At 38.4% G+C, this 26,532-nt stretch overlaps 1 protein-coding gene across 4 annotated transcripts in view; it reads right to left on the bottom strand.

The window, feature by feature from the left end:
• Window positions 1-1,592: 1,592 nt before the first annotated feature.
• ARK2N (arkadia (RNF111) N-terminal like PKA signaling regulator 2N) overlaps window positions 1,593-26,532 on the bottom strand; it is a 55,097-nt gene continuing 30,157 nt past the window's right edge. The window contains exons 3-6 of one of the 4 annotated variants that reach the window (XM_055792610.1): window positions 13,307-13,489; window positions 9,177-9,303; window positions 3,212-3,371; window positions 1,593-1,820 (exon numbers count right to left, since the gene is read on the bottom strand). In XM_055792610.1, coding sequence (XP_055648585.1) covers window positions 1,815-1,820; window positions 3,212-3,371; window positions 9,177-9,303; window positions 13,307-13,489 — 476 coding nt within the window. In that variant the 3' untranslated portion in view covers window positions 1,593-1,814. Of the gene's footprint in view, window positions 3,372-5,011; window positions 7,873-9,176; window positions 9,304-13,306; window positions 13,490-24,797; window positions 25,306-26,532 lie in introns of those variants that run through there. The other 3 variants (XM_055792607.1, XM_055792609.1, XR_008745041.1) reach the window with 3 other exon arrangements.

Genomic DNA, 26,532 nt, shown 5'->3' with positions numbered 1-26,532 from the left:
TCTTTTTGCAATGGAGGAGTTGAATTAAGAATTTTTCAACTCGCCAAGGCATGTTGAGGCATGCTGTGAGCTGCCTTTTGAAGTTATCCCTCTTTTCATTAGGATTTACTCACCCTTTTGTCTTCTGCTGCGGGTGTCTTAATCCTCCAGCCTGCTCTTCACCTTCCTGCTGTTGACTGAATGGCTTGAGTCTGCCCTGGGTTACCTCCAAGGCCACCTGCACCCATCTCCCCACCTCTGCAGGGGACAGTGGTCTTCAAACCATGGGGGAACCCACCCTGACTGATGGAAATAAGATGGAAAAAAAAAAACCTAACTGAATGAAGAATAATATTGAGACCAGTTCTGTATGTCCCTGCGGCAGCAGAAGGGCAGCATGCTGCTCTCTGGTCTCTTACTCATGTCCCAAGCATCATATGTCAGGGTCTGAGGTGGTGGCATGGGCTTGGGTGCACAAGAGGAGTCCAAGGGCTGTATTGGGGCTGTCTGATGCTTGCTGTCAAGAATACATCTACAACACACCCATGGTGAGTACATTAGCACAGGTAAACACCGAGTCTTCAATTATTCAAGGGAAGGCATCTGCTTACTTGCTCCAGCCTAAGTAATGCATGGTCATTTCAGCAGCTTCTCACCTCCCCTGCAGCCGACAGACACCAAAAAGCCCCAAGATTGTGTAAAGTGTTGAGGGACGGGTTGAGTGTCTGGTTAGTACATCCTGGGGTTGTTGGTGCAAACCTCCACCTGGACCCGAGTCCCTGGGGAAGGTTGCACTGTACGTACACCGCCACCCTGACATGCTCCTGGCTCCCACGTCTGGCTTTTCCTAGGCCAGACCTGCTCTGTGGACACACAGCAACTCCCAATGATTGGATTTTTCATTGTTTCAGGAACATTTTTTTAATGAGAAGTATTAGGGTGGCTGGTTGGGCCAAGCACAGAAATGAGGGTGTTTCTGCAAGCTGCTGCTCCCACATCTGTTTGTCCACCAGGATTTTGTCCAGATAATCTCTCTTACCTGTCAGGAGCTAAACTCAGTTCTCTGATGAGCTCTGGTCCTTCCACAGACCGGGGGTGAGCTCCCGTCACTGCCTGTCCAGCATGGGATTGGAAACATGACACTAACAATCCAAGAAAAGACCCAGCACGCATAAAGAACCATTAAAAACAAAAATGAGTTGACAAAATACCCAAAACCTGCGTTTTTTCCTCCTTGGGATGCATCTCAGACAGGTAGGACCCATCTCCCACCTTTGCTGAGGAAATCAGAGACTATCCCTACCAGGGATGGGTTTACAAGCCAAGGTTTTGGCCACATCACTTTACCGTGCTGACCCTCCTGCCCAGGGGTTGGGGATCTCCTGCAGAAGCAAGAGGCAAAGCTGGAGGAGCAGTTCAGGAGTCACCCACCCGCCGCCATTGATGACATCCCACTCCCATGGGTCCCATCCTTGTTGGTACCCCATGTTGTGAGGATGCCTCCATCATTCCCCACTCCCATGCAACGGAGATGGGAAGCTGAGCAAGTGCAGTCCCTCCCCTGCAAGAGTTAACCCCAAATGCTCAGAAAAAAACACTGCTTTGCTCAAATCTATTCATTAACCCACATCACCACTTTATTTAAGTGCAAAATGACTTCCTTAGGGTGTCCTTCCCTCTTGCTGCTCTGAGCAAGAGAGATGCGTAGGGGTATCCTCCTCTCGGGAATGTGCTGCTGACCAGGAGAAGGGAAGCCCAGCCAAGAGGTGGTTTCCAGCATGTTGCCACGTCGCAGAGAGCTTCGCCTTGGCTCTTCGTGCAGATGATGGATCCCATTAGAGCTGTAAAACGTTAGCAGAAGGGAGATGTTAGTGAGATGTCAGAAAATAGATCTGAGGTGCTTGGCCAGCAACTGGCAGAGCTCTTGTGAGGGGTATTTTTATTTGGTGGTTTTGTCACACACAGTCCAGGCAGAGTGTGAATAAATGGACCCAAATGGGAAGCATAACCATGGGGGAAAGCAAGAAAATTACTCTTTCGTGAATCTCTGTCATATCCTGTGTCAGGTGAGATGAGCTTTGAGTGAGAACACATAACATGAGTGACACGTTTCCCATTAGAATCTTAAAAGAATCACTTCAGCCCAACCATCTCTGACTTGAAAGCTCCTCTTTGGGTTTACAGGACCACTGCCAGCTCATAACACCATAGATAAACATCTCCTATGCATCTACAACCCCAGAGCGGGGGATTTGAACATGCCCTGCTTCAAAATGACAGCCTCCCCTGGAGGTCCACGCTGCCAAACGCTGAGGCATCCAGAGGGCTATCGTAACGATGGAGGAAAAAACAAGTGTATTTTAGGATGCAGATAATTAAATCTGCTGGTGGAAACATTAGAAAAAATGCATTTCCAAGGAAGCAACGGACAGTCATTTTTATGAGTGACTTTGACATGTCAGGTTGGAGATTTTGACTAAAACCTGCTGATCACAGAGTTGTGCAGCAGCACTGTCAATACTGGAAGGCGTGGATGAGGTCAGATGAGCCAGAGTGATGGATGTGACATTGGAGTTCAGCAATGTCAAGTTTAAGGTAGACACACAAGGGCCTGGCAGAAAGAAAACGGGAAGGGTTTGGATGTCCTTGGTCACGGGCCAGCCAAAAGCTGTCAATGCTATGAAACCATGGACAAAGCAAATGCGATCCTCAGCTGTGCGAGGTGGCATTTTGTCAGAGGCACACACACTTAGGAACCCCCCTGGAAAAGCAAGTCAGGCTCCAGGAGTTCTGCAACCAATTTGCATCACCTACAACAATGAAAACTGGATTTGACAGGGGACTCTTGCTTCTTTTTCCAGCTCTGAAGTGGTTGCCCTGGATTCACCCCAAACTGCTGATGCAGCTAGTAAATGTAGAAAATTATCTGAAATTAAACTTTCAGAGAGTTTTCCCCTGCCCACTCCAGCTTTGCCCCAAGATTTACTGTCTGAAAGATCCTTCCTTCTCAGTAGTTGGCACTCAATTCTAATTTTAAACTGAATTGCAAATCCAGATGACTAACCAGCTCCAGGAGAAAACTTTTAAGGGGCATTTATGAATCAGTAGGTGTAAGGACTTTCAGAAACACATTTATTTTTCATAAATTCCCTGGTATCAAGATAAAGACCTGTTGGCGGGGGCGGTTGGATCCTCATCGGCTGTTCAGTTTCAGTAAAAGGAGGATGCTCACCTTACTTGCACCAAAGACAAAAATAAATGCAGGGTTTGTCTGTTGGGAGTTTGCCTTTTGCAGGCGTGCTTCTCCTTTCCTCTGCAGACAGAAGGGAAACTGTATCCCTGTGATGCTCTGGAGAGAAAGCCACAGCAGTTGACGTGCACAGATGATGGCCCTAAAAAGGAGAGGGAAAAACAAGTAGTATTTCAGCAAATGGAGGTGATACACTCAGTGAAGGACACCACTTACAGATTCTCCAGGGAACCGGGGAACTAATCCACTTAGCAAAACCCTTGCATTCCTCATTTCAAGGCAGACAAACTAAATTTTCAGCCACAAAATTACTCTGCGTTGCAACAAATTCACTGGGGAAAGCAATACAAAATCTAACCTGTTTGGCTACTTCTTGTCAGTTCATGTATCACCCCGGAAATGACAATTCCCACAAAGCCAAGTGGCTCCTACATAAAAGCAAAGCATCCCGAGCCATGAGGGATGTGCCGAGTGCTGCAGAAGGAATTTCAGACTTTCCATGTGGTGTATCCTAAAGTCTAAAGACTCTGGGCATCTCTTGCTGATGGAAGGGAGGGGAAAAAAAAGATTCAGGGCATACCTCAGCTCTCCTCTTCCTACACCTACACCAAATTCCACAGCACTGTTCTCCCTCAGCTGGTAGATAATACATGAAAAAATCCAAGTCTAGAGTCCACTTCCACAGCCACCACCAGACCCAGAATTTGTATTTTCAAGCTTCACAAAAGCCAAGAACTCAGTGGGGCTGAAGAACAGACTCACTTCACTCTTGGTATCCATCCTGACATTTAAATTACACTGATAAATAGCTCTCCTTATTCGCACCACTGAGAGCCTTCTCACATGATAAAAACCATCAGAACTAAAGCCAACTCCCTTATATTTGGCTGGAAATGTAAAGGATTTTATGATTATTCCTATTTTCATATTGGCTATGGAGAAGACTGGCAGTGGGTCCCTAAGTTTAGCACAGTGCGTACTTACGCTCACCATCCCTCTCTTGCCTTGCGGCTGCCAATTCCCCAGCAGACTTTAGTGGTTCTTTGAACGCTGTTCAGCCTGGCACCATCTCTCGTGCTCTACGAGGACCTGCCCATTACTTCATAGGTGGTCTGATGTGCAGACCATCTCAAACAGCAGCAAATATGAGCTTGTCAGCTTTTTTCCATCTGTGTGAGAACATCTGAGTATAACACTGGCCTCACTGACCAGCAGAAGACAGCTGTGAGGATGTCAGTTGGAGAAATACTGGTATGAAGGTTGCTCAGACACCTAAAGGACAGTGGCGTGTTAGGGAGATGGAAGCTGTGCAGAAACTGCATCCCTAGAAGGGATTCTGTGGAGCACAACGGGCAGCACCTCATCATTACTGCTACCTGTGCATCCCCTGGCATCCCCCACCAGCAGCAGGTAGCAGAAGTGGTCCTGCCCTGGTCCAGGAGATAAAAGCAAGCTTTTGCAGTCAGGAAATCACGTTTACATTCTGGATGTTCAAAATGAAACACGTTACAGCAGGGAAAACTGCTGAATTCAGGCAACTGTATCTCATTCACAGAGCTTAAGGTTTTACTTTGGAAATGTGACAAACAGCAGCACAATTAATGAAAGTGGAAAAGAAATCCCAAACAAATTTATATTGCTTAAATAATGCATTCTATTTTATTTTATCTTAAAATAGTTTAACCTTTATGCTACAGACTTGTTTCAAAAAACAGAAGGTCTCATCTTGCACCAAAAATATATATATTTATATATATATAACACTCTGTTTTATTATTATTATTTTCTCCAAAGACCATTAAATACTAGATGGAAAATGAGAACTAAATAATGAGTGTCGAGAAGAATCAAATTTTTTAACTAGAGTCGCACGTTTTAAACATTTATATTCTAAGCAATGATTTGTCTTCACTACAGAAGATTCCAAGTTTCAGCAATTCAGTAACTGCTAAACCATGAAGGGCTTGAGCCAATGCACACTAAAGTCGACGGAAAGCCCCGCACCAACTCCAATGGGTTCTGGATCAGGCCTCAAGTGCATTGGTTCTTAGCCATACAACGGGCTAATGTTTCTCTTTCCTGCTGAGAAGAGCAAAACCATCCAGGCACCTTTTGCTCTCTTAAAAAACAAACAAAAAAAACCCAACCCCAAAACATAACCGCTTCCTAACTATCCAGTGATTGTGGTTTTGAGATCACTACCCTTTCAAATTTGTTAGGAATAAGAGAAAACATGTAGTGTTTTAAATAAAAACCTGCATCAGACTATAATACATGAATTGTTTAAACAAACACAGTGCACAATTGGAAGAAGTTTGGTTAGGACGCAGTCATTTTTATATATACATGGAAGTCACATCATATACAAACTGAAAAACAAGAGACTGAGTTTGCATTTTTCATGGAAGAACTACAAATGGGTCCCTGCATCTTTCTTCAAAACTGATATTTTAAAGACTGTGAAACAGGAAAAAGCAGCCACATGAAGTCACTGTTCCAAAGTTACCTTTACACAGCATGTGTGCTAGCCCACTAAAATGACGGCCGAGTCGCATGACTAAAATACAAGGAGAAAAAGATGGACAGCCACTACTGATAGAGTACCCCAACAGTACAGGGCTTTTCCCTACCACAATGCAAATGGGCTCCATCCACACTTTGCTCCCTCCCTCCCACCCTCAGAGAAAGAAATCGGTCACTAGAAGCACCACATACATTTTTCTGGCCATAAAACACACTTAAGTTCAATGTTTTAGAAAGCCTGAAACTGGAGTATCAATCCTTTACCTAGCTGTTCTCTAAAGTGCAGTTAGAACCATTCTGCTTATTAAAGAAAAAGCTGTTTGTTAACACTGCTGGGTTGTTGTGGTTTTTGGTTTGTTTTTTTTTTCTTTAAGTTATATGACAAGATAAGTATTTTTTTTTCCCCCGCAGATAAAATTATTGGAAGCCAAATAAATTTAGAAACCAGCCAATGCAAAAAGAAAACAGAACTTCCCATGTCCTGACTACTGCCTGTTCAGCCTTACACGGCAAAAAACATCTGACAATACTGTTGTACAAAATTCCCACTAGAAACAATTGGAATACAAAGGAACATTTTAATTGCACAATAGATTTTAAAGTGAATATCATCTTGTTAAAGTCTAATCTTTGTTTTTTGCCTTGAGAAAGGCTCAAAATGAGAGATGAGGAGCAGGAATTTCCATATACGCTACAGAAACTACAGCCTGCTAAAGTAGTTCCATGGATTTTGGTGAATATTCTGGTAGAAAGTGTTTCCTGGATCATACCCTAAAACCACTTCTAAAACCAGGATAAAGGATATGTCCTAAAGCCAGGAAAACTGTGCAGATCCAGTTTTAAAAAGGAAAAAAATCACAACCTTAAGACCTGATCCTGCAACATCTTTTAGGACAGAGCTTTAAGCACTCGAATGGCCCCACAAATTTCAGCAAACTGGCCAAGCTAAACACCAGGCAGCTACTAAAGTGCTTTGCCAGACTGGAGCTTTGGAAATTGGGGTTTTTTTGTGGGTTTTTTTTGTTGTTGTTGGGGTTTTGGGGGTTTTTTTTAGATGGTCACCAAAGCAAATAAGCAACAGTAGAAATGAGGACTACAAAATGTTCCATTACTCTCCTACTCCAGGCAAGACTCTGATATAGGTAAAAAAATTCAGCTATATTTAAGAAGGGGAGGGATGCTGGGCCTTTTTATTACTTTTCTTTTCCCTGTGCTTTTGCAATAATCAGCTGCTACTAAGTCACTACTATTCCTATGTTAAACCGTAACAAGCTGTGGGAAATGATCAGTGAAACACAGCAGTAGTCAAGTAGACAGAAGACTCAGCACTGAAAAGAGTGTAAACTATATATTACATTGAAAATAAAAATCCTTTAATTTAAAGCTGTTCAGTGCATGTTATGGGCCGTTTGTATTAAAGACAGTCCCTCCTGCTGGTAACATAACCAAATCAGCTTGGGTATAAATACTCTTGGCCCAATTTTCGGAAGTGTTCAATACCCCCAGTTCCACTGAAATCAGTGAGGACACAGCATTTCTCAAAATCATTGATGCTCACACAGCAAACACTAACTTTACTAACAAACTCAATATACCAATAAATTAAAAATGTTCTGAAGCTGGAGGTGGGAAAGCGTGGGAGGATGTAAGTTTGCACACAGTTATTTCTTCAGATGACCACACACAGGTTAGTAACTGTAGATGTGTTTTAAATTGGGTGCTATTGGGTTTGAATTCTGGGAGGAATCCCCCTTCGAGAAGGCAATACCGTTTTAAATGATCCTGAAATTATACTACATTCTTACAGAAATGAAAAGCTTCACGAGTTTGAATTTTATAATGCCAGGAACAGGGCTGCTGAAGCTTTAACAATGAACTTCTGTGCCACAAAGGGGAGAAGGGGTGGGGACAGAAACACAGTGACACTGCATTACAGTAGATATTTGTGTCTGGTATCCTCATCCAAAGTGAGGTCTACTACTTCTGGGGGTGAAGACCAATTCTGCTGGGGAGTCACAGCTGTCCATGACTGTGTTTGCTGAGTGTTTATGTACTGTGAGCCTGAGCCATGCTTCCAGGAAGACACACTCTGAATCACGCCTCCCCTGGGATGCACACACCTGTAGCAAGGCAAAAACCACAAAGGATTAAAGCTACTATTGAATTCACACACAAGATTCTCAGCTGCAGTGTTTTATCACTTAGCATCTTGTTAACATGACTCTCTCCAAAATGTCCTTGTGGATTTTCCATTTGTAGAGTCCATGACATCTTAATATGACATCTAAGTCCATTTAAATATGTAAACAAAGCTGAGACTAAACTTAAACTTGGGAGGGGGTGGTGGTGATTAAATTATTTTTAAGAACTGAATTCTGCCAGTGGGTGTAAAGTGATATTCCTTACAAAATATGTGCATGGGTCCCAAGGATCCTGAAGAGGTCTGCCCCATCACGTGTAGTACCACACATTATTCAGAACTGTAGTTTCCTACTAGCAGTTTTACCCACTGGACTTTTAAAAAGAGAAAAATTTTAAGTAAGGCTTGATGAGACAAAGAGAAAAGCTATCTTTCTACATGAGATTGAAACCATGTTAAAGTAAGGACATAATGATACTTTCATTACAATACTTACAAAAGAGATGTAATTACATTATTACCGCCATTACATTTGATTTTTCTTTGGTGGTCTTAACTAAAAACTACAAACACGCTGGGAAATGCTCACTGCTAACAGTACAGCCCCACTTCAGCAAAACATTTAAGCTTTCAGTGATTATAGTCGATGAGACCAAATCATATATTTAAAGATAAGCACACAAACAAGTGCCTTGCTGAAGTGAGGTACGCATCTATTTATTTGCACACTATTTTTACCTATTATATTCATAATAGATATGTAACAACTGAATAATAATAATAATTAGAAAAAACCCACGAAAGATACACTAATTTTATTGTATAACAAAGCGATGACAAGAATTTACTGGGGTCTTTAATGTGAAACATTGAAAGGAAACAAGAAACCACATAAATATTTTCATTTATAGATTTGCATATTAACACTATGCCTTTAAAATCCAAATCCCTGATGTATATGAATCTGGTATCTCAATATTGGGTGTTTTAATACTACGTATGTTTAGACTGTTAATGTTTGATATCAAAACACAAGCTCAAGCCAGATACTTATCAATTTGATAACATTCTAAAGAAAAACACATCGAGACAGCATCATAATCAGCGGAATAGAGAAAACAAGTGCAACCTTGGGCATCAGTCATCAGATACCTTTTGGGCATCAGTCATGGATGGATAACTACAGAAGTGGAAGTCAGCAGGTTTTTTCTTATTGATTTTGGCAATAGAGATATTCTGATAAAAATCAATGAAATATTAGAGCAAGAAAAAAGGAATTCATACCTGGCATGTTCCTGAACTCCAACAATCTCTACTTCGCTATCAGAAGAGGCGATATTAATTTCTTCATTGATCTGGACATTACCAGAAGAGGTTTTGTCACTTGCAAGGAAGCCTCGATCCAAATGACCTACAGGTGGGGAAGATGCAAACACAGCTGATGTTTAACAGCTCACACAACTCAGAAATCAGCTGGAAAAGGAATTTCCCAAGCTAATAAAAAAAAAAAGAACAAAACACTGAGAGTGGAAAATCTTATTAGATTAAGTTACCCAACTTTCAGTTCATCACTTGATACTGGATGACCACTGGATTTATCCAGTCTCAACAGCTCTAGGGATGGTGTTCCTACACAAATGTGAACAAAGCCCAACTACTGCATCAAGAACACTATGTAATTAGGCTTTCCAGCTGTTATTTTATGGCAATGCTACAAGTTAAGACTGTGCCCAAACCTCTTCAAAATAAAGAAACAAGATAATCTATTGTCAATAAATCAAACTCAACGATACTGTGGCAAACAAAACCTATAGGCTGGACAGAAACATCACACGCACCAAGGAAAATTAATTTTCCTTTCTTTTTTTGTTTTTTAAATAGGTGAAGCTGGTAAATAAAAAAAAAAAAACCAACAAACCCATCAGTTTCTGGTCATGCTGCTTCAAACATCTGTTCTAACATTATTACAAATACTTGGGGGGGGGAGAACAACCCTGTTTTTCATAAATTCCATCTACAGCAGAGATGTTTTTTTATTACTGTTCCTCAATGCTATCCAGTTCCTCAGTCTGTCAAACAAGTCCTCTCTAAACACTCACAATGAGCGTGGCAGGTTTTGTCTTTTCTGTCAAGTACAGATAAGAAGGTTCTTCCCCACAATTAGTGAAGCTGTGTTGTGACATACTAAATAATACTTGCATGGAAAACACAAACCAGCCAAAATTATTATTTGTTTTACAGAAAATAAATTTTAAAAAAATTAAAAATAAGACTTCAATAAAAAGAGGTAACTTCTTTTTTTCCTTTAAAAAAAAATAATTCACTCTAGCGTCTCTCTTTAGCAGTAATGTGGGGGACACGGGGCAGCCCTGAAGCAGATGACACTACCTACTTCTTGGAAACCACTCACTCAGCTCTGTTACACAGGGGAAGAACCACTTGTTGAGCAGGAAAATTGAGATTAGTTGAATATATTATGCATATCTAGTTTGACTGGACACCTCTTCAAAGATGAGAGGAGGAGGAGGATGCAATAACAATCCATAGAATTTCAAAGGTGTTTGAACATGCAGAATTGATTATACCTCCAGGTGGATCAAGAGGACACAGAGAGATGAAATCAACAAGCACCAGGGAAACCTTCTCATAACTGCTTAAAGGACTTGGAAAAGATGCAAGCAAATGGAGGGACAAGAGACCATACTGTACATTCAGCTTTTGGAAAGTGAAGACCCTTGGTGCAACATCTGATCAGAGTCAGCAAAGGAAGGAAATCTGTGTGCTGACATGTACCCGAAGGAGAGGTTTCCACCTCACAAGACAAAAAAGATTTGTCAGCTGGACTTAAAACGAATTAACAGCCCAGTTAGACTTTTCCTAACGTTACAGTTCAGCTGAACATATCTTGGCAAATATCACTGACTGCCAGAAAGTCCCAAAATGGGTCATGCATATTTCTTAATAGAAGTGGCTGGGCACACTGTGAAACATGAAATTGAAGTGCCCAGGGGCTTCGGTTCATGTGCTGGTGATGCAAACTGGGAGCTTTACATGATCACCACCCCTGTGATTTGCATCGCCCCGCTCCTGACCATCGCTGCTGCTACGGCACAGGCAGGGGAAGAGTAACACAATCCTCGGTTATCGATTCACGCAAACTGGTATGCACATCAACCTGCCTTAGTATGTTGTATTAATGTATTCATGACATACCATTATTCTGCACCCTTTGCTACACAGGGTAACATCTGGCAGAGAGGTAAAGCAGCCCAGCTCTTAAACAGCCCCAAAATGAACCCCTAGAGGTATAAATGGGAGCCCCAAAAGAGCTACTCTGTATTACCACAGCTTTAAGTTTAGACCAAAAAAAAAAGAAGTAAAGAAACCATGATCAGCAGAGTAAATATTGCAAGAGTAGCTGAGTGTAAATCAGGATTATAGCATACAGATAGATTTACAGCCTCGGGCCATACAAATTTAATGCCTAATAACATGCCTATGCTGCTAATTTCTTTGCACAAACACTAGGATGACTCCCAAAGAAAATGTTTTGTTTGCCCTACAACATCAGGGTTTGCAAAACAGCCCAAAATATTTGCCCATGCACAAAGATGTGATAGTGTGTTCTAATAAGATTTTTCATTTAGATAAAGCTTATGGTGCTGTTTTCCCATGGGAACACATCATTTAACATCTGTTAAACTAGATACTGGCTGAAGATTACATTTGTGAACACGGCGCAAGATGTGAAAATTCAGCTTTCCAAATGTGCAATCCTAGACATGGTAAGGAGAAGCCAGTACTGACAAATGCGCAGTCAGAAGTGTACTGAGGCTACAGGGCTCTGGGGCAAGGTGTATGTATGAAGTGAAAAAGATTCATCTTTTTAGCACTGACGTGGCTGCAGCACCAGGAGGAGATGCATATGGACACATTCCCATAGGGTCAGAGATGAAGAAGTTTCCTGAAGTTTTCTAGTTTTCTTTTACCTGGCAATCTCTTCCTTGCAAGTCCCCTTGGATATAGGTGGAGGAGGACAAATTTCTGCCTGCACTGCAGCATTTCCATAAACGAAGAGTAGAAGAAAGCTTGAATTATTACTTTTTGTCTCCTTACACTCCTTTGAAGTGTCAATCCATTAGTGCTATATAATAAAGATAATTTCAGCTATTCTAATCGTTCAATAAATCACTTAATAAAGGAGTGGGCTTGTTAGGGGTCAAATAGCTATGAGCCAGCTGCTATCCTGCAAGCAATACCAGTGAGCTTGGAAAACACTGGCTAGCTGCAAAAAGGCTGGAACATCAGCCAGCCAGAGAGCACAGTGCAAATAATGCAACAGAGATTCTCATATTGAAATAACGGACTTGTCCACTCTGTAATAATGGAACACCTGTTTCAAAATCAGCCACATACTTGTGTTTCTTTAAGCCTTATAGACACTGAAAAGTAGCTCAGAGTGACCTGGATACTTCCAATGTAGGTGCCCTTTGGCAGGCTTATGTTTAGGAAACAGCACAAAACAAAAAACTGCTGTGTTCCACCACTGCAGGCAAGGCTCTTGTGTCTTACGCAGCTAAAAGTCTTAACATGGGTATTAAAGAAATGAGTGGAAAGGAAGGCAATATGTTAGCATATAAGGCTATGGGATGAAGAAAATAGAAAATATTCTGTTAGCTCTCTGTATCCAAAACACAGTAGCATTTCACATTTTAACTCTTCCGTTAGCGAAGACTTGCAAGCACTTAGTGAAGCTGAACAATTTTTATGATCTACGTGATCCTCTCTAAATTCTTCCAAGTATTCCTGCTCCTGCTTCCTTGAAGGAAATCTCTTTGTTGTACCTTGATGCTAAGCCCACTTACCAGCACCTTTTCACCCTTCATCTTTATCTGATGCTGGTCTGTCCAATTTTCTAAAGTATGTTAGAAATGTAGATAAGAGTACAGGAATAATTAATACTTGTATTTTAAAGAAATAAAGAGACAAACAAAAAAAGACATGCACATACAATTACAATTACTGAAATGCGATTACAATCAGTTTACTAGCTGGTGGCACAGGTCATCATAATCAACCATTCAGTAACAAGCTTAGCTCATTTTATTTTTAAGAACACTACCACCAAAACTCCAGACCTAAGTTCTGAGTAACAATTAAAGGAAAAGGAAGAAGAAAAATAATTAAGAAAATTAGTGTCAGAAATATACTGCAGGAATCTTTGTCAATTTTTATCAGTCATCTTTTGGAATAAATGTCAGACCTTTTTAATACGCACCTGTACTGTTTTATTGCAAAATCTACACAGGGAGCTTTTAAAGCTGTATAAACTACAAAAATACTGAAAGCAAGAAAGGGAGAGACACCAACTGAGACGCTGGAACAAATGTCAGAGGAAGAGAATTTAAACAAACCTGTATCAGCACTCAGTTCATCTAGCAGCCCTCTGGTTCTCCAGGTAGATCCCAAATCTTGATTTCCTAAAGAATTACTGTGCTCTTGAACTACTGCAGCCGCCAACAGATTGTCGACGTTTACCACCTCTGGGTCTGAATTTGTGTCTGATATATCATAATGAGCTACAACTGGAGGTCCATCTGCAGGAGAGAAAAGCAATGTGGATTAAAAGTCAACATACTGTGAAAGAGACTTAAAAGTACAACTAATTTGTTTAAGGGTTAATGCAATCTCTCTTAAAGAACTATAAATTATATGATTAAACTTCAGTTAACGAACAAAGTCTGAGATTACAGAGACATTTTAACCTTTGCATACACAGAAAACACAAATGTAAGAAAAACACATTTATCAAAGTATCAGTTATTCGTGTATTATCTTTTACATTAACACAAACATCTCCATATCTGACAACATTACATTTACAATCTTAAAAGGATAAAGCCTTCAGTTTAAAATAAAATAAAAAACATTACAGGACATTAAATTTGGCAAGACAAGATACTTATCTAGAGAATTTTACAAAAGTCAAGTGGCAGCTTACATTACTTTAGGGTTGAATGATTAAAACTAACTTTTTTATATAAATGATCCAATGACAATAAATTTAACATTAGGCAACTTTCCTTTCATAACATTTAACTGTCAAGGGCAGGGGAGATTTTCAAAATAGCAATGTTTTTGGTTTGTTTTTTTTCTTTTTTATAATCGACAAGAAACAAAACTATAATGTCCAGTGATAAATATACTTCTAATTCACTATGATTACCATATGCATTTTTGGCCACCAAAGCAAAGGGGGGGGAAGAGGGAAAGAAAGTTGCTTACAAGATTCTGGTATCTGTTCTTGAGGAATAAGAAAAAGCTATTTTTGGTCTATTTTGTTAGAACAGACTATTTTCTTTGTGAGGAATGATTGGAAATCATGCTAGAAACAGAAGAGGCTCAGAAAAAAAATCAAATTCAAGACAAAGATTAATGTAGAAGCAGAGAGAACGGGTAAATATTGCAATTCTGAAAGGATGCACATTTTAACTCAAGTGCCTCCTCTCAGCCACAGCTTATTGACTCAGAGTGGATCAAAGTGGCTGGAGTTCCCACTTCCCAAATGAGAAAATCAAAACTTTCTTTGGGCCAAGACTTCATCCACAAAAACAAACACGAAATAGAAAAAGTTGGGCCAAAGCTCAGCAGCTTTATTCTTTAACTCCAAGGAAGTTCTGGCAGGTGAGTGGTCACAGGACTTTTCTGTTAGGGATATGATACATAGAGGGTGTAATTTGTATGGGATAATATAAAATAAATCATAAACTAATATTATGTTTAGGAAGATAGGACCTTCAGAGTTACAAAATGACTAAAGAAACCTTTAAAAGTCACAAAGAAAAAAATGAAAAGCCTTTTCAGGAAAGACAGGTTTCTTTTAGGAGTGTTAAAGAAAAATAACATGATGAACTAGAAGTTTCAAATTTAGTTCTCTGAAAAGCTGTTTATACTGAGGTTTTTAGGGTGGGTTTGGGATATTTTTTTTCACTTGGTCTCTGATACATAATTCAACCCACTATTTTAAGAAACACCTATTCTGTGATTAGCAACACACTTTATTAAAGCATGACCATATTGCTTAAGTCATACTAAAGAGCAGGTTTGCAACAAGGTATGAAGAAATTCACAAAATATTTCTGATCAGACCTGCTTCCAAAACAACAATTTCATAAAACAATGTTATATTACAAACTTAAAACAGACCTGACAAAAATAAATGGGTAGTTAAATGCCAATGTATTAAAGACCAAACTGTTCACAACATGGAATGATGATTGTGACTGGAAAAGAAGTCCTGATAATTAACTGAAAGGCAATCTTTGTCTTTGTAAAAGGTGATTACAAAATAATGGAAAACCAGTTCAAAATTAAGCTGGCTGATGTTCAGTTAATTATCTGTGAAAGCCGATGATTAAATTACATGCAGAGGTTACAACTGGACTGAATCAGGAGAGGTATATTTTCTTTCAGTCTTATCATCAGAGTTCAGCATGAACACATATAATGTGATCTATAAAAATAAACAGTCGAGTGCAGAAGATACGAGGGTCAAGTACAATATTGACTATTTGACCATTTTTTCAGTGTTATCTAAAATTTCAGGAGCTAGGTGCTGTTCCTTCAGCTCTTTGTTTCTCTCGCTTTTTACTAAGATCTCCAAAAGCAGAAGCAATTTTTGATTTTAGACGTGTCTACACAAATAAAATTGTATTAGGACAAAAGGTACCAAGTCTCAAGTCAAAATTGTACCACTCCTACATGTATAATCATGCAAAATGGATAATAATTGTATATACATGCAGAGTGATATTCTCATCACCTACCCATAGAAATAACTTGTGTGAAAGTCTTCATCAGTAGGAAATACAAGCATAAACTTGTTATCTGTAGCTCCACTCTTGTATCTTCCACACTTCCAAACAGCACACCTTATAACTTAGCTTAAATTTAGTATACATCAGACAAAAATATTTTCAATATAGTTAACATACTGTAATTATATTTCTCAGTGTAATAGCCACCAATTTAACAATCTGGAAAAAAAAAAGCTGCCTATTTACAAAGCAATAACAGCAGAGATCTATTTTTCCTTTTCTCAGCCTTGCCTTTCAGGATCAGATTTGGAAATTAAAGGCCCCTGACACCAGGGTCACCCATACCTATCACCAGTAAATGACCAACGAGGCCAAAACAACAGCCATGACACTGTAACAAATTCTAGGATGCTCAGCTTGTATACAAGAAATAAGCAATAAATGCCTGTGTGTGTTAAATAAAAATATCAAACAATAAATAAACCAATAAATAAATTGTAAACAACTACAAGTAGATGACAGTTGCAGCAAAGACATATTAACAAATCCCCCATTCCCAAAAGCCTGTTTCCTTTTCAGTGCTAGGAGGATGGGACTGGAGGGGTTAAATTTGGATATAATACTACTTCCCTAGCCAACGACATGATCATCCAATGATGTGATGCAAAGTGAATGCGTAGTACCAAGAAATAAAGACAACTGGCTTCAGCTAGGGAATAAGTGAAAAAAATGCTTTCAGGTTGAAAAATTAAAAGGATTAACTACAACCATAGTTGTAAAGAAAAGATGATAAATTACAATAGAACCACTCCTAATTACTGACTGTAACAGGATTTCAACAGATAGAAAAACAGACATCAAAACAAACCATGCCAGAATCAAAATTTAATGTAGGACAATTAGGAGGTTCCCTGGTCAGTAATTTAAACAATCTATTTAAGAAAAATTGCATCTTTTGAGAAGGCAAGGTAGCTGGAAGACTTACATTTCCCTGGTGATAAGCTTTAATTCATTTCTAAAGCAATAAATGCTTGAAAAAGACAAGGCTGAAAGTTAATAAGTACCAGCAGCAAAATACAGCTGTCCACATTTAATGTTAACAAGGGGAGGGAAAGACTGCCTTTTTTTTTTTTTTTTTTTTTTAAGAAAAGAATTCAGAGGCAGAGGTCATCATGGGGACAGCACTTCCAAGTGTCCAATTCTCCCTTAATTTACACAGCTCAGCAAAACTAATTCCGCTCAGAACTGAATTCTCCTGAGTTCAGGAGACCTCAGGAGAACAGAAACCACATGCACAAAAATCCATGTCTACACATATCAACTTTCATTTGAAGCTTGCAGTGTAGTAGAAAATTCAATAATGTCGCTCCCATGCTTTTCATAGAGCCACATCTCAACATTCAGCGGTCTAAACTGTGCTGTAAGATCCACGCTCCTATTATCCCTTAATTCATTATAATGGCAAGATAAGCAAAAAGGGGGAATCAACTGTAAAATTTCAGCTGTAGGTTAAAAGCAATAATCCTGTAAGAAGCACCATACCTTTACACTGCAACAGCCGTGTATAAACACACAGTAGTACTTTATCATAGGAAATACAAAAAATATTATATAGCAGAACCTGAATGGGAATTTAGTCCTTTAAAGTAATTATTTCTCTTTAGCTTTCTTAAATCCAGGCATGTAGTGCCAAACTCATCACCTAAACTCCCTCCCACTGTAGCCAGAGAGGGGAACTTCAGGGTCATGTAATCTCAGACTGGAGCATCATTATCTCCCCTCCTTCCCCACGAAACAAAGGGCTTCGACAACTACCTTAGCCAAGGCACCTAACTTTGACACTGCTGAAGTTCAGTAAGATGAATTCTAGCCTCAAGGATAGGATTTAAACTTCACTATATTTTCTCTCCAAGTAGTGGAAAAAGACTGTAATCTCCAGAGAACTATCCTGACTGAAATAATTTCAAAATTAAAAGCCTAATTTTGGTGGTCTGAATTGCCCTCTGGAGTCATCAGTGTCTTTGCAATGAGGAGACACAGCCTTATTTAGGTGTTAGTCACCCTAAGCTTTAAAACACACAGAACAGGTACAATAATAATAATAGCAATAATAATTACAGTGCTTTATTCTTACAAAAAGCTTTCCATTAGTGGATCTCCAAGTGCTCTCAGGTGGTCATTAACCTCCCTTTTGCCTACGGGGGAAACTGAGGCAAGCAGAGATTTGCAGATGGCTCAAAGCTAACAAGCAGAGGAGCTCTGCTTTGCTAAAAAAAACCAAAAAAAACCCCACACCCAAAACAGAAACCCAACACACTCCCCTCAAATTACTAAGCCATATATAAGTAGTAAATTATTAATAAATTTATAAATAGTGTTTAGGAATACTTTTGTGAAACGTGCAAAAACTAAAAAGGCAACACACAGAGGCTCCCAGGTAATTGCAAGCCCAAGGAGACACGGCTTCTTCCAGCCTCACCTTGACACCTCTACTGTGAATGCAGGCACTGCTTTCTCTCAGTCCCAGTACAAGAGAATACAGAGACATTTAAAAATAATAAAAGATCAAAGAATGCCCTCATTTACACTTGACACTTAAATTTAAGAGATAACTCCCATTTACTTCAAGCAAAACATAGAACAGACTTCAATACCCATATAAATTTTAAGAGCAGCACGTCATTACAGTCATTGAAATAATCTTACTTTGTGTGCCAAAAACTAGAATGTTCATCTTAAGTGACTTTCCAAAATATTTTTACAGTAGACTCGTCAGTAACTTTGATCCAAACAGAAAGGCTTCACATACAAGACTACAGGCTGAAGCAACACTTTGGGGTTTTTTTAGATAAACCATACAAACCTGGTATTATTTAATACATGATCCAGAGATGTGGTTTCATAAAGTATGTGCAGTTCAAAATGGTGTAAACTAGCTGAACCCTAAAACAATTCCCAAAGAAGGATGGGGGGCAGAAGATCTGTGCTTTTTTATGTTGTTTAGCAACATGAAACAATTACTATTTATATTTATTTATTCCAGGTTACAGTAGTTAGATTTCAAAATTTACAGGGTTAGGCAAAGAATACATTGTAAATACAATAAAAAAACCCCCACAATAGTAGTGTAACAACATTCTCTCTAAACCCATAAAGTGAACAAAATGTTATCAATGAATCCACTTTCCTCACATTTTCCTTCATTTCACACAGTAAAGCTTTTGTGTTTGTTTGTTTTACCATAATAAAATAATACAATCAAAACAACATCATCAAATTAGTTCTCAGACTGGATCATTTTTAATATATCGCATCAAAAAGATCTCAAAAATTCAAGTCTTGCTGATCAACATTCATTCTTTCAGGCTTTTTGATGACTAGATGGAAAATATCTTGGATTTGTTTTACCAAATTATATAAAAGAACTAAATAAAGTCTTTTTCATTGTGCGTTAAGCAAAGGCACATGGATCGTGGCTGTGTACTGAAAACATCAGGAAGCAGCATGCACTTTGTATCTCAGATAGGATTTATCTTCCCTGATGCCACCTAATGATTCATTGATTATGGAAGCAGATATATTAGCCAGATCTCTCCGCCAGTTTTACTTGCAAAAGCATATCAGGAGGGCTTTGGAAACCATCACACCCAACTCTTACATAGCTATGACAGTTAAAAGAAGAAAAGATCTTGACATAAATACAACTTACATTAGGAAAAGGCAGGCAAACACACACCCCATATGCACCCCTCCAGAAAACATCACATTTTTGCAAGTACAAACTGCATCTTCCCATGGGAGGAGTGATACAGCATTGATGCAGAACTTTTGATGGTCCAGACCCAGACCAGACCCCTGGCTCAATCAGCCTGCGAGATTTAACAGAGCGCTTAAAATCGCTTCTAATTTAATCAGCCCATTTTCCACGTGCCTTCATTTTGCTGACCTAACACTACGAGACTAATAAAATTTGTGAGAAAGACTGATTTCTGGCTTCATGTTTTGCAAGGTAATGTTGTCCATCTCTCTCAGTCAGCCTGAATATTTTAGCTTCTACAGTACAAATTACACAGCGCATTTGTTCTAATGCTTCCAAATGTAACTGCAGCGGTCACAGTGCAGACCCCGATTATTTTAAAAACGTCTACTCAACTCGCCTGATTTACACACACTCATCAGACAAAGACTCTCCTTAAGGTCAGCTGAAGCATCCTCTGACTAAAAACTGCAGAATAAGTTCAATTTCAAATCAGGTGAAATGGTAGCTCCATTGAGATTAGCAGAAATTTTCTACTGGTTTTAACAGGGCTAGATTTAATTTCTTAATGCCCTTGAAATATTACTTAAAAGATTTACAGTATGTGGACATAGGAAGAGACAAAAATATATTAATGAGAGAAATCAGTGATAATAAATACCTTTCAATTTGTAAAACAACCACCAAATATAATTCTATTTCATTGAAGTTAAGATTGGTCCTCCAGCCTTAACCCTAGCAGCTCAGATAAAATAACCTAGCAAACCAGCAAAAATACTAAAAGACACTGTGAACTTAAAAAAATAGATATGTATATTTCTGCCTGAATTATTTTGTCCTAATACTGTTAAAAATAACACTGAAGAGCAGTATATCTGAAAGGTTTATGATTCATTCTTTTTTTTAATCCCTGCTCAGGTTTGTTTTGCAGTAGAAACACTGAATAAAGTTTCACTACCTTTACTTGAATTTGATTTATGCTGTATGTTACCTTAATTTTTTTTTTCTAAATAAAACTTGAAAATTCAAATGTATCAGAAGCACGTGAAGCAAACCCCCAAACCCTCGGATAAAATGTGCAAAGGGTGGGATTTCCTAAAGACCTTTCTCTCCAAAGCCCACTTGAGGGAGGGAAGCAGCACAAATGCCTGGGGAAGAACCTGCAGCCAGGTTTGCAAAAACACCGCACACTGAAGCCCCTGGACTTCCAAGGACTGCTACATAGGGTCAAATTCGAAGAGCAGATCCTTTAATTTTTCATTTACTGAACTGTCAGTTTGACATTTAGTGACATTTAAATTCAGCCTTTGTATAAAGACTTATTTCTTTTGCACTGGCATGGAAAATGCTTACAAAGTAGCTGTGTTTCACCTGCTACTAAATCCCAATTCTGCAGTCATATGGGTGTTCAATTACTCCTGTGCAGAAACAGCTGCCACATTAAAAACATATAATTCAATATTAAAAATGGCAATATAGGAAATTTTGAACAGGCCAGTTGGGTTTCAACTGGCACCATCTTCCCTGGAATTACACCAGTCTACATCAGCTGATTAGACTTCATACATTTAATCTTTCAAAGCATAATGTAAAATTCTTTAAAGAAACTAGAACACTTATTTACTTCATTCTGAAGTATAAGACCTAGGGCAATTAGAGAAACTTTATCATCTGTGATTCTCCATGTCTGTGCAAAACTATTGATCTCTCCTCTACTTGTTAATTTTGGTGCTTTTGAAGTAATTTGTTGAGATGTGAGCATAAATGTACATTCAAAAATGTATCTTCAGGTTGGAAAGTAGAAGGGTTTCCTTCTGATAATCTTAAAATAGTCTTACATAAGGCCAGACTGCTTAAATGAAATACGGAATGCATGAGATTAAAATTTATGTTAAAATTTCAGCTGAAGAAATTTTAACTCCCTGAAAAGTTTCTAGTCAAAGCCCTTTGAAAATAAGAGCTTATAATGGAAATCACAACAAACTTCAATGCAGCTACATAATATAGCAAAAATATTTCCAGGAGGAAAAAAAAATTTAAAATAAATCTGAAATTATATACCGGGAATCTGTTTTCTCAAAGAGATGCTAAAGGCTGCTGCACACCAGTTTGAAATACAGACACATTACCATTATCAGTGTCTGAAGGTTGATTTCTTCAGTGCTCTGCATCTTTCAAATTCACAATACAAAGCAGGAAGAGAGATGTTCCTGTTTAATTGCACAGCCTGCAAAATCCTTCATCAGGTAGGTTATACTACACCTGAACAACAGAAAGGTGGGATTCCCCTCTCAGTTCCTAGAAGGAGAAAGATACTACTTCACATGGAAAACAAGCTAGTGGACCCAGGTATTCAACTGTGTAAATCAACAAATGCTATTCATTTTAAAGCAGCTGATCCATGACAGCTGAAGATCTGGTTCCAGCTGAGGCAAGTGAAAAAAGCAACCAAAGAAAATAAAAGTTTACCATTTACAAAACCATTTACAACCATTGGTCTTGCACAGGTGTTCTTAACACTAGGTAGCTTTTATGGGGAATTTAAGTTAAAATTATATCTAATATGAACTATTCCCCCTCAATCTTCTGGGTGCCTTGGAATAATTTTATCCTAGAAAGAGTACAGCTTTAAACTCTGTATGCTCTCAACTGCTGTAACCCTCTGCTTGTTCTTTCACAGCTGCTTGCATTGAAAATAACAGTTAACAATAATGGATAAAAATGTTTGAAAGTTTTTAATTTTTGCCTGTAGTAACCAAATCCAAATTTTTATCCATTAATACATTGAATGATTTCAGTATTTTAAAATATTTTTTAAATATTACCTAACCAAGACATTGAAGATTGGCAGAAATTTTACTGACTACATTCTTAAAGCTAGTATCCATTTACAAGATCCATACATAAATGTGTTTAAGCCTGAGAGATAAATAAGTTCAACTGATCTCCTTGCACAATTTGTTTCAAAATAACTAATTGCTCCATATATACTATTTTATAAAAAAGGTTAAGGGCATGCTTACAGACATACTGAGTTAAGTGACTCAACACATTAAAAGAAACCAGTCACAGAAAAATGCCGCTTCTGCATGCATGGGAAGACTTGTAACGTTGTCATGCTTTAAAATATGCTGCTCTATCATTGCCATAAAGGTGTGTGTGGATATATATATCAAATCTATGAACACCAGAAGGATCAGATCTTTTTTATATCAGCAAATAATCTTCCCTGAAGGATCTTAGATTTAATAAAGAAGTTTATTAAACTGCAATCAAAGTAACTCATTGCATTTTTACCTGAAATGCACACAAATTCAGACGAGGGAGTTTTCTTAAAAGTTCATATCAAAAACTTTGTATAAAAATTATGCATGAAGGTGATCTGTAAAGAATTAATTCCAGTACTTAAAAATTATCTCCTGCATAGTCTTTCAAACAGTTACTCTGAAAATAACACAGCTCTCTAACCTAATTTTTTAAATGAAGGCATCACGTACTTTAAAAAAAAAAAGTAGGACTGGGCCAAGAATAACATTAGCACACAAGTGTTAGTATTATACTGATAACAAAAAGCATTTCTTGAGTTCCTGTTACAGGTTTGATCCAAACTGCCATGTAAATTGATGGAAAAACTCCCACTGACGTCAGGGAGAAGAAAAAAAACCAAAAAAACATCAGACCTACAGAAGATACAGTGGTTACCTCCAACAGGAAGAAAAGGAATTACATTAAAATAATTGGAAAAAAAGGGACTGTGGTTTAAAAAGCAAAATAACAGCACTAAAGGAGACCTATAGTGTTCTCTTTACTTAAACTATGTCTATGCAGATTTCCAATTTCCATCATTAGAATTCTGATTTCATTTACATTAGAAACTTTTAGTAAGTTCTAACTGATGATAAATATACATTTTTGGTAGCTACAGAGAAGTTACTTCACATGAAGAAAGGCCTTAATGGAAAGGTGACCAAAAAATCCCTGTGTGTAGTAATAATAGTAAGAATTAAATAGAGATTTCTAATATATAGTTTAAATTAATCCTACTTTAAACATCACAGTTTCAAGCCTGCCTATTCAGGATAGCTATCAGTATAAACAAATCCACACAATAGCAAGTTATTGTATTATTTAAATGAAATTAATGTACTGGCATTCCCCCCCACAATAACGATTTCAGTGGTATTCAAACACGGTTCAGAAGAAGCTCTTGCTGTCTGACCCAGACCAGAAACCCACACCCTCAGACCACCCCAGTGTTTAGTAATCTGACTGTCAAGCCTTCCTTTTAATTCCTGTGCCAAGGCTCCGTCCATCTGCTGACAGCTGCTTATCTTAGGACTGACACAACTATTTTTATTCCAGCACGAAGGATGCAGTTGGATTGTATATACAGAAAAGGAAGCAGCAGTGCTTTGTGTGCGCAGGTCATGCATGCACACGCAGTTGGGTGTGCTTCATCTCACCTAACTTCAGCCAAAATCTGGCTATTCTAAACTGTATATAAGGGAGGTTTAGACAACTAATGGAAGAGAAAGACATTGCCCAGGAGGTACCCTCTGTAGGTGCTTATCTCTTTCCATTTGACTCAGAGGAGGCCCACACAACAGCAAACTAGACACCTAAAATTAGAGGAGATGACTTCCACCCAAACCCAACACATATATATGTATACATGGGCGTATTTGAGCACACAGTGTAAGACAGATGCTTCCATAAATACGCCATGTGCAACACAGCAGTGACATTAATAAAAACTCGGGACAGAAATGAACTATTAAATGGGAGACAAAATAATCAGCTGTGCACATTTGTTACATATAGATAAATCTTTAGGGTAAGCTTATTTATTACTTCTGCCTGAAAAGGAAGAAGAAAAAACTAATGTGCGACACATTCAAGCTGCAAAACTTGGGAGTAAACAGATAGTTAAGGAAATGTTACGGCTCTGTATTTAGACTGGTTCTCTAGGGTACTTTACATGTTTAAATAAAAAACTTACTTCCTTATATAAATGTTTTAACATGCAAAAAGAGCATTTGGATGAATACTCTGAATGCTCCTATTGTAACAAACATAGCTCTACTGATTTTGGGGTAGCTAAACAAGGATTCTAAGTTATATTTTCCAAAGTTTGGTGATGAAAGCTTAGGGTGCTTTCCCCCTGCACCTTTAAAGGTGTTTGTATGTGTGTGCTGGCACATGCATGTGGGTATACTGTGGGGTTTTTTAAACTACATATATATTCTCTATAAATTTAAAAAAAAATGATACCATGGTAATAAAACCCAAAAGAAGATAACAAAACAAACATATACGAAGAGAAAAGCAAACCTTGTTTTTAGCATAATCCAAAGTAACATCAAGATTGCAAAGAATGGATTTCTTTATGATTGATTCAGATCAGGTTCTGCAATATTCCCATTCTCTGGAAAGATAGGTGGAAAATTGTTATTAAAAGTCGCTGGAAACTCTAGCGTAGCATCGATATTTTGATAGCCCACGTAAGAATTAAACGACTGCTGTGAAAGTATTTGGCTATCAGGCATCTGTATGAAAGCCCCTGACTGTGTGGTAGGGGGGATTCTTTGGCCAAGTAGTTGAATTTTAGGTTCCCTGGGCTCCAGTTGTTGCTTGCTTTCTTCATCCGTGTCAAGACGGGTTAGCTTTTCTATCCACATGCGAAATTTCTCCTCTGTCTGCCTCTGCATCTCGGCAAAGCAGTTCATGGCCTCTTCCAGGATATTGCCTATGTAGTTCCTATCCCACACGGTGCCCCTGTCAAGCAATCCTGGAATTTCCCTGGTCGCTCCTCCAGATCCCCCAGCACGACTGAAGCCAGCTTTAAAGACATTGAGGCCATTTGATAAGACATCATTAAGTAAGCACATAACACTGTTTATTAAGGCATGTTAACTCAGGAAAACAACTTTTCTAATTGTGTCTCTTGGATATGACAATGGGGGAGTAATTAGCAAATATTAATCAACAGTATTACCATCAAAAAAACAACAACAACCAAAACATTTTACACTTGCTGGAGGTTATAGTAGAAATTTTGGCTTCAAAATTATTTTTATTCTAGAATTCTCAGAACAGTTCTGTCACATAGGTCTTTTTTTGATAAATAAACCAAATTAGACCAGTTCCCTTGTAATTTGTTTCAAATTCAATTGAAGGTGTCAAAACATTATACAATAACATGTTTAGTTCTGTTAAGCTGCGATTCAGAATACTATTAACTGATAAACCTGAATAATTATGCGTTATTTTACAAACTTGAACCCTTTTATAATGGACTGTTAAACACAAAATTGTACACAAGGTAACAGAGATAAAGGCTAATACAGTGACTGCAGCATTTAAAGTAGCCAAGCCCAAAGCTCTTTGTCTAATTTTGGAAAATACACTGAACACCAATGAAGAGAATACTCATCACAGACACGCAAACGTGGGAAGAGATAGGTGACTGCTATGCTAATACAGGGGGCGAAAGCAACCTCTGTTGGGTCTGACAGACACAGCTACATCACAATGGTCATCCACAGGACATGCAGGAATGATCAACCTCACACCAACTAGAAGCCTGCCCTTCATCGCGTGATCCACCGGCTGGGCAGTATTTCTAGCATTAATTCTAGGCAAGGCAGAAAATAGGGTGTAAATTGGAAGGAAATTTTCTCTTTCCTTCTATCCATCAAAAAGGTGGTTAAAATGACTAGCTTTGGGATTATCAGGAAGAACTTTAGCAGCAAGAGAAGGCCATCCTCATTATCTTACTCTACATATCAATAAGAAAAGGCAGTGATATCTATATTTTTAAGTTTAGAGTTCACTCAGGAATCCTCTAGGAAGCAATAAAACCCCAAGAAAATGAGGCACCATACCTGTTTGAGGAATAATAAACAATATGTGCATTGCTGTCCAAACACATAAAGGTTACCTAAGGTAATTCCAAAACAAGACAAGCAACACATTAAACTACACAAAACAGCTACAGAACCTTACAATATGTAAATGTGAAACCTGTGGCATCCTCTAGCTTAAGAATAATAGAAAATATCCTAAG

Source organism: Falco peregrinus, chromosome W (genome assembly GCF_023634155.1).
Source record: "Falco peregrinus isolate bFalPer1 chromosome W, bFalPer1.pri, whole genome shotgun sequence".
NCBI lineage: Eukaryota > Metazoa > Chordata > Aves > Falconiformes > Falconidae > Falco > Falco peregrinus.
The sequence above is the reverse complement of the archived record's forward strand: the minus strand, read 5'-3'. Positions and strand labels throughout refer to the sequence as shown.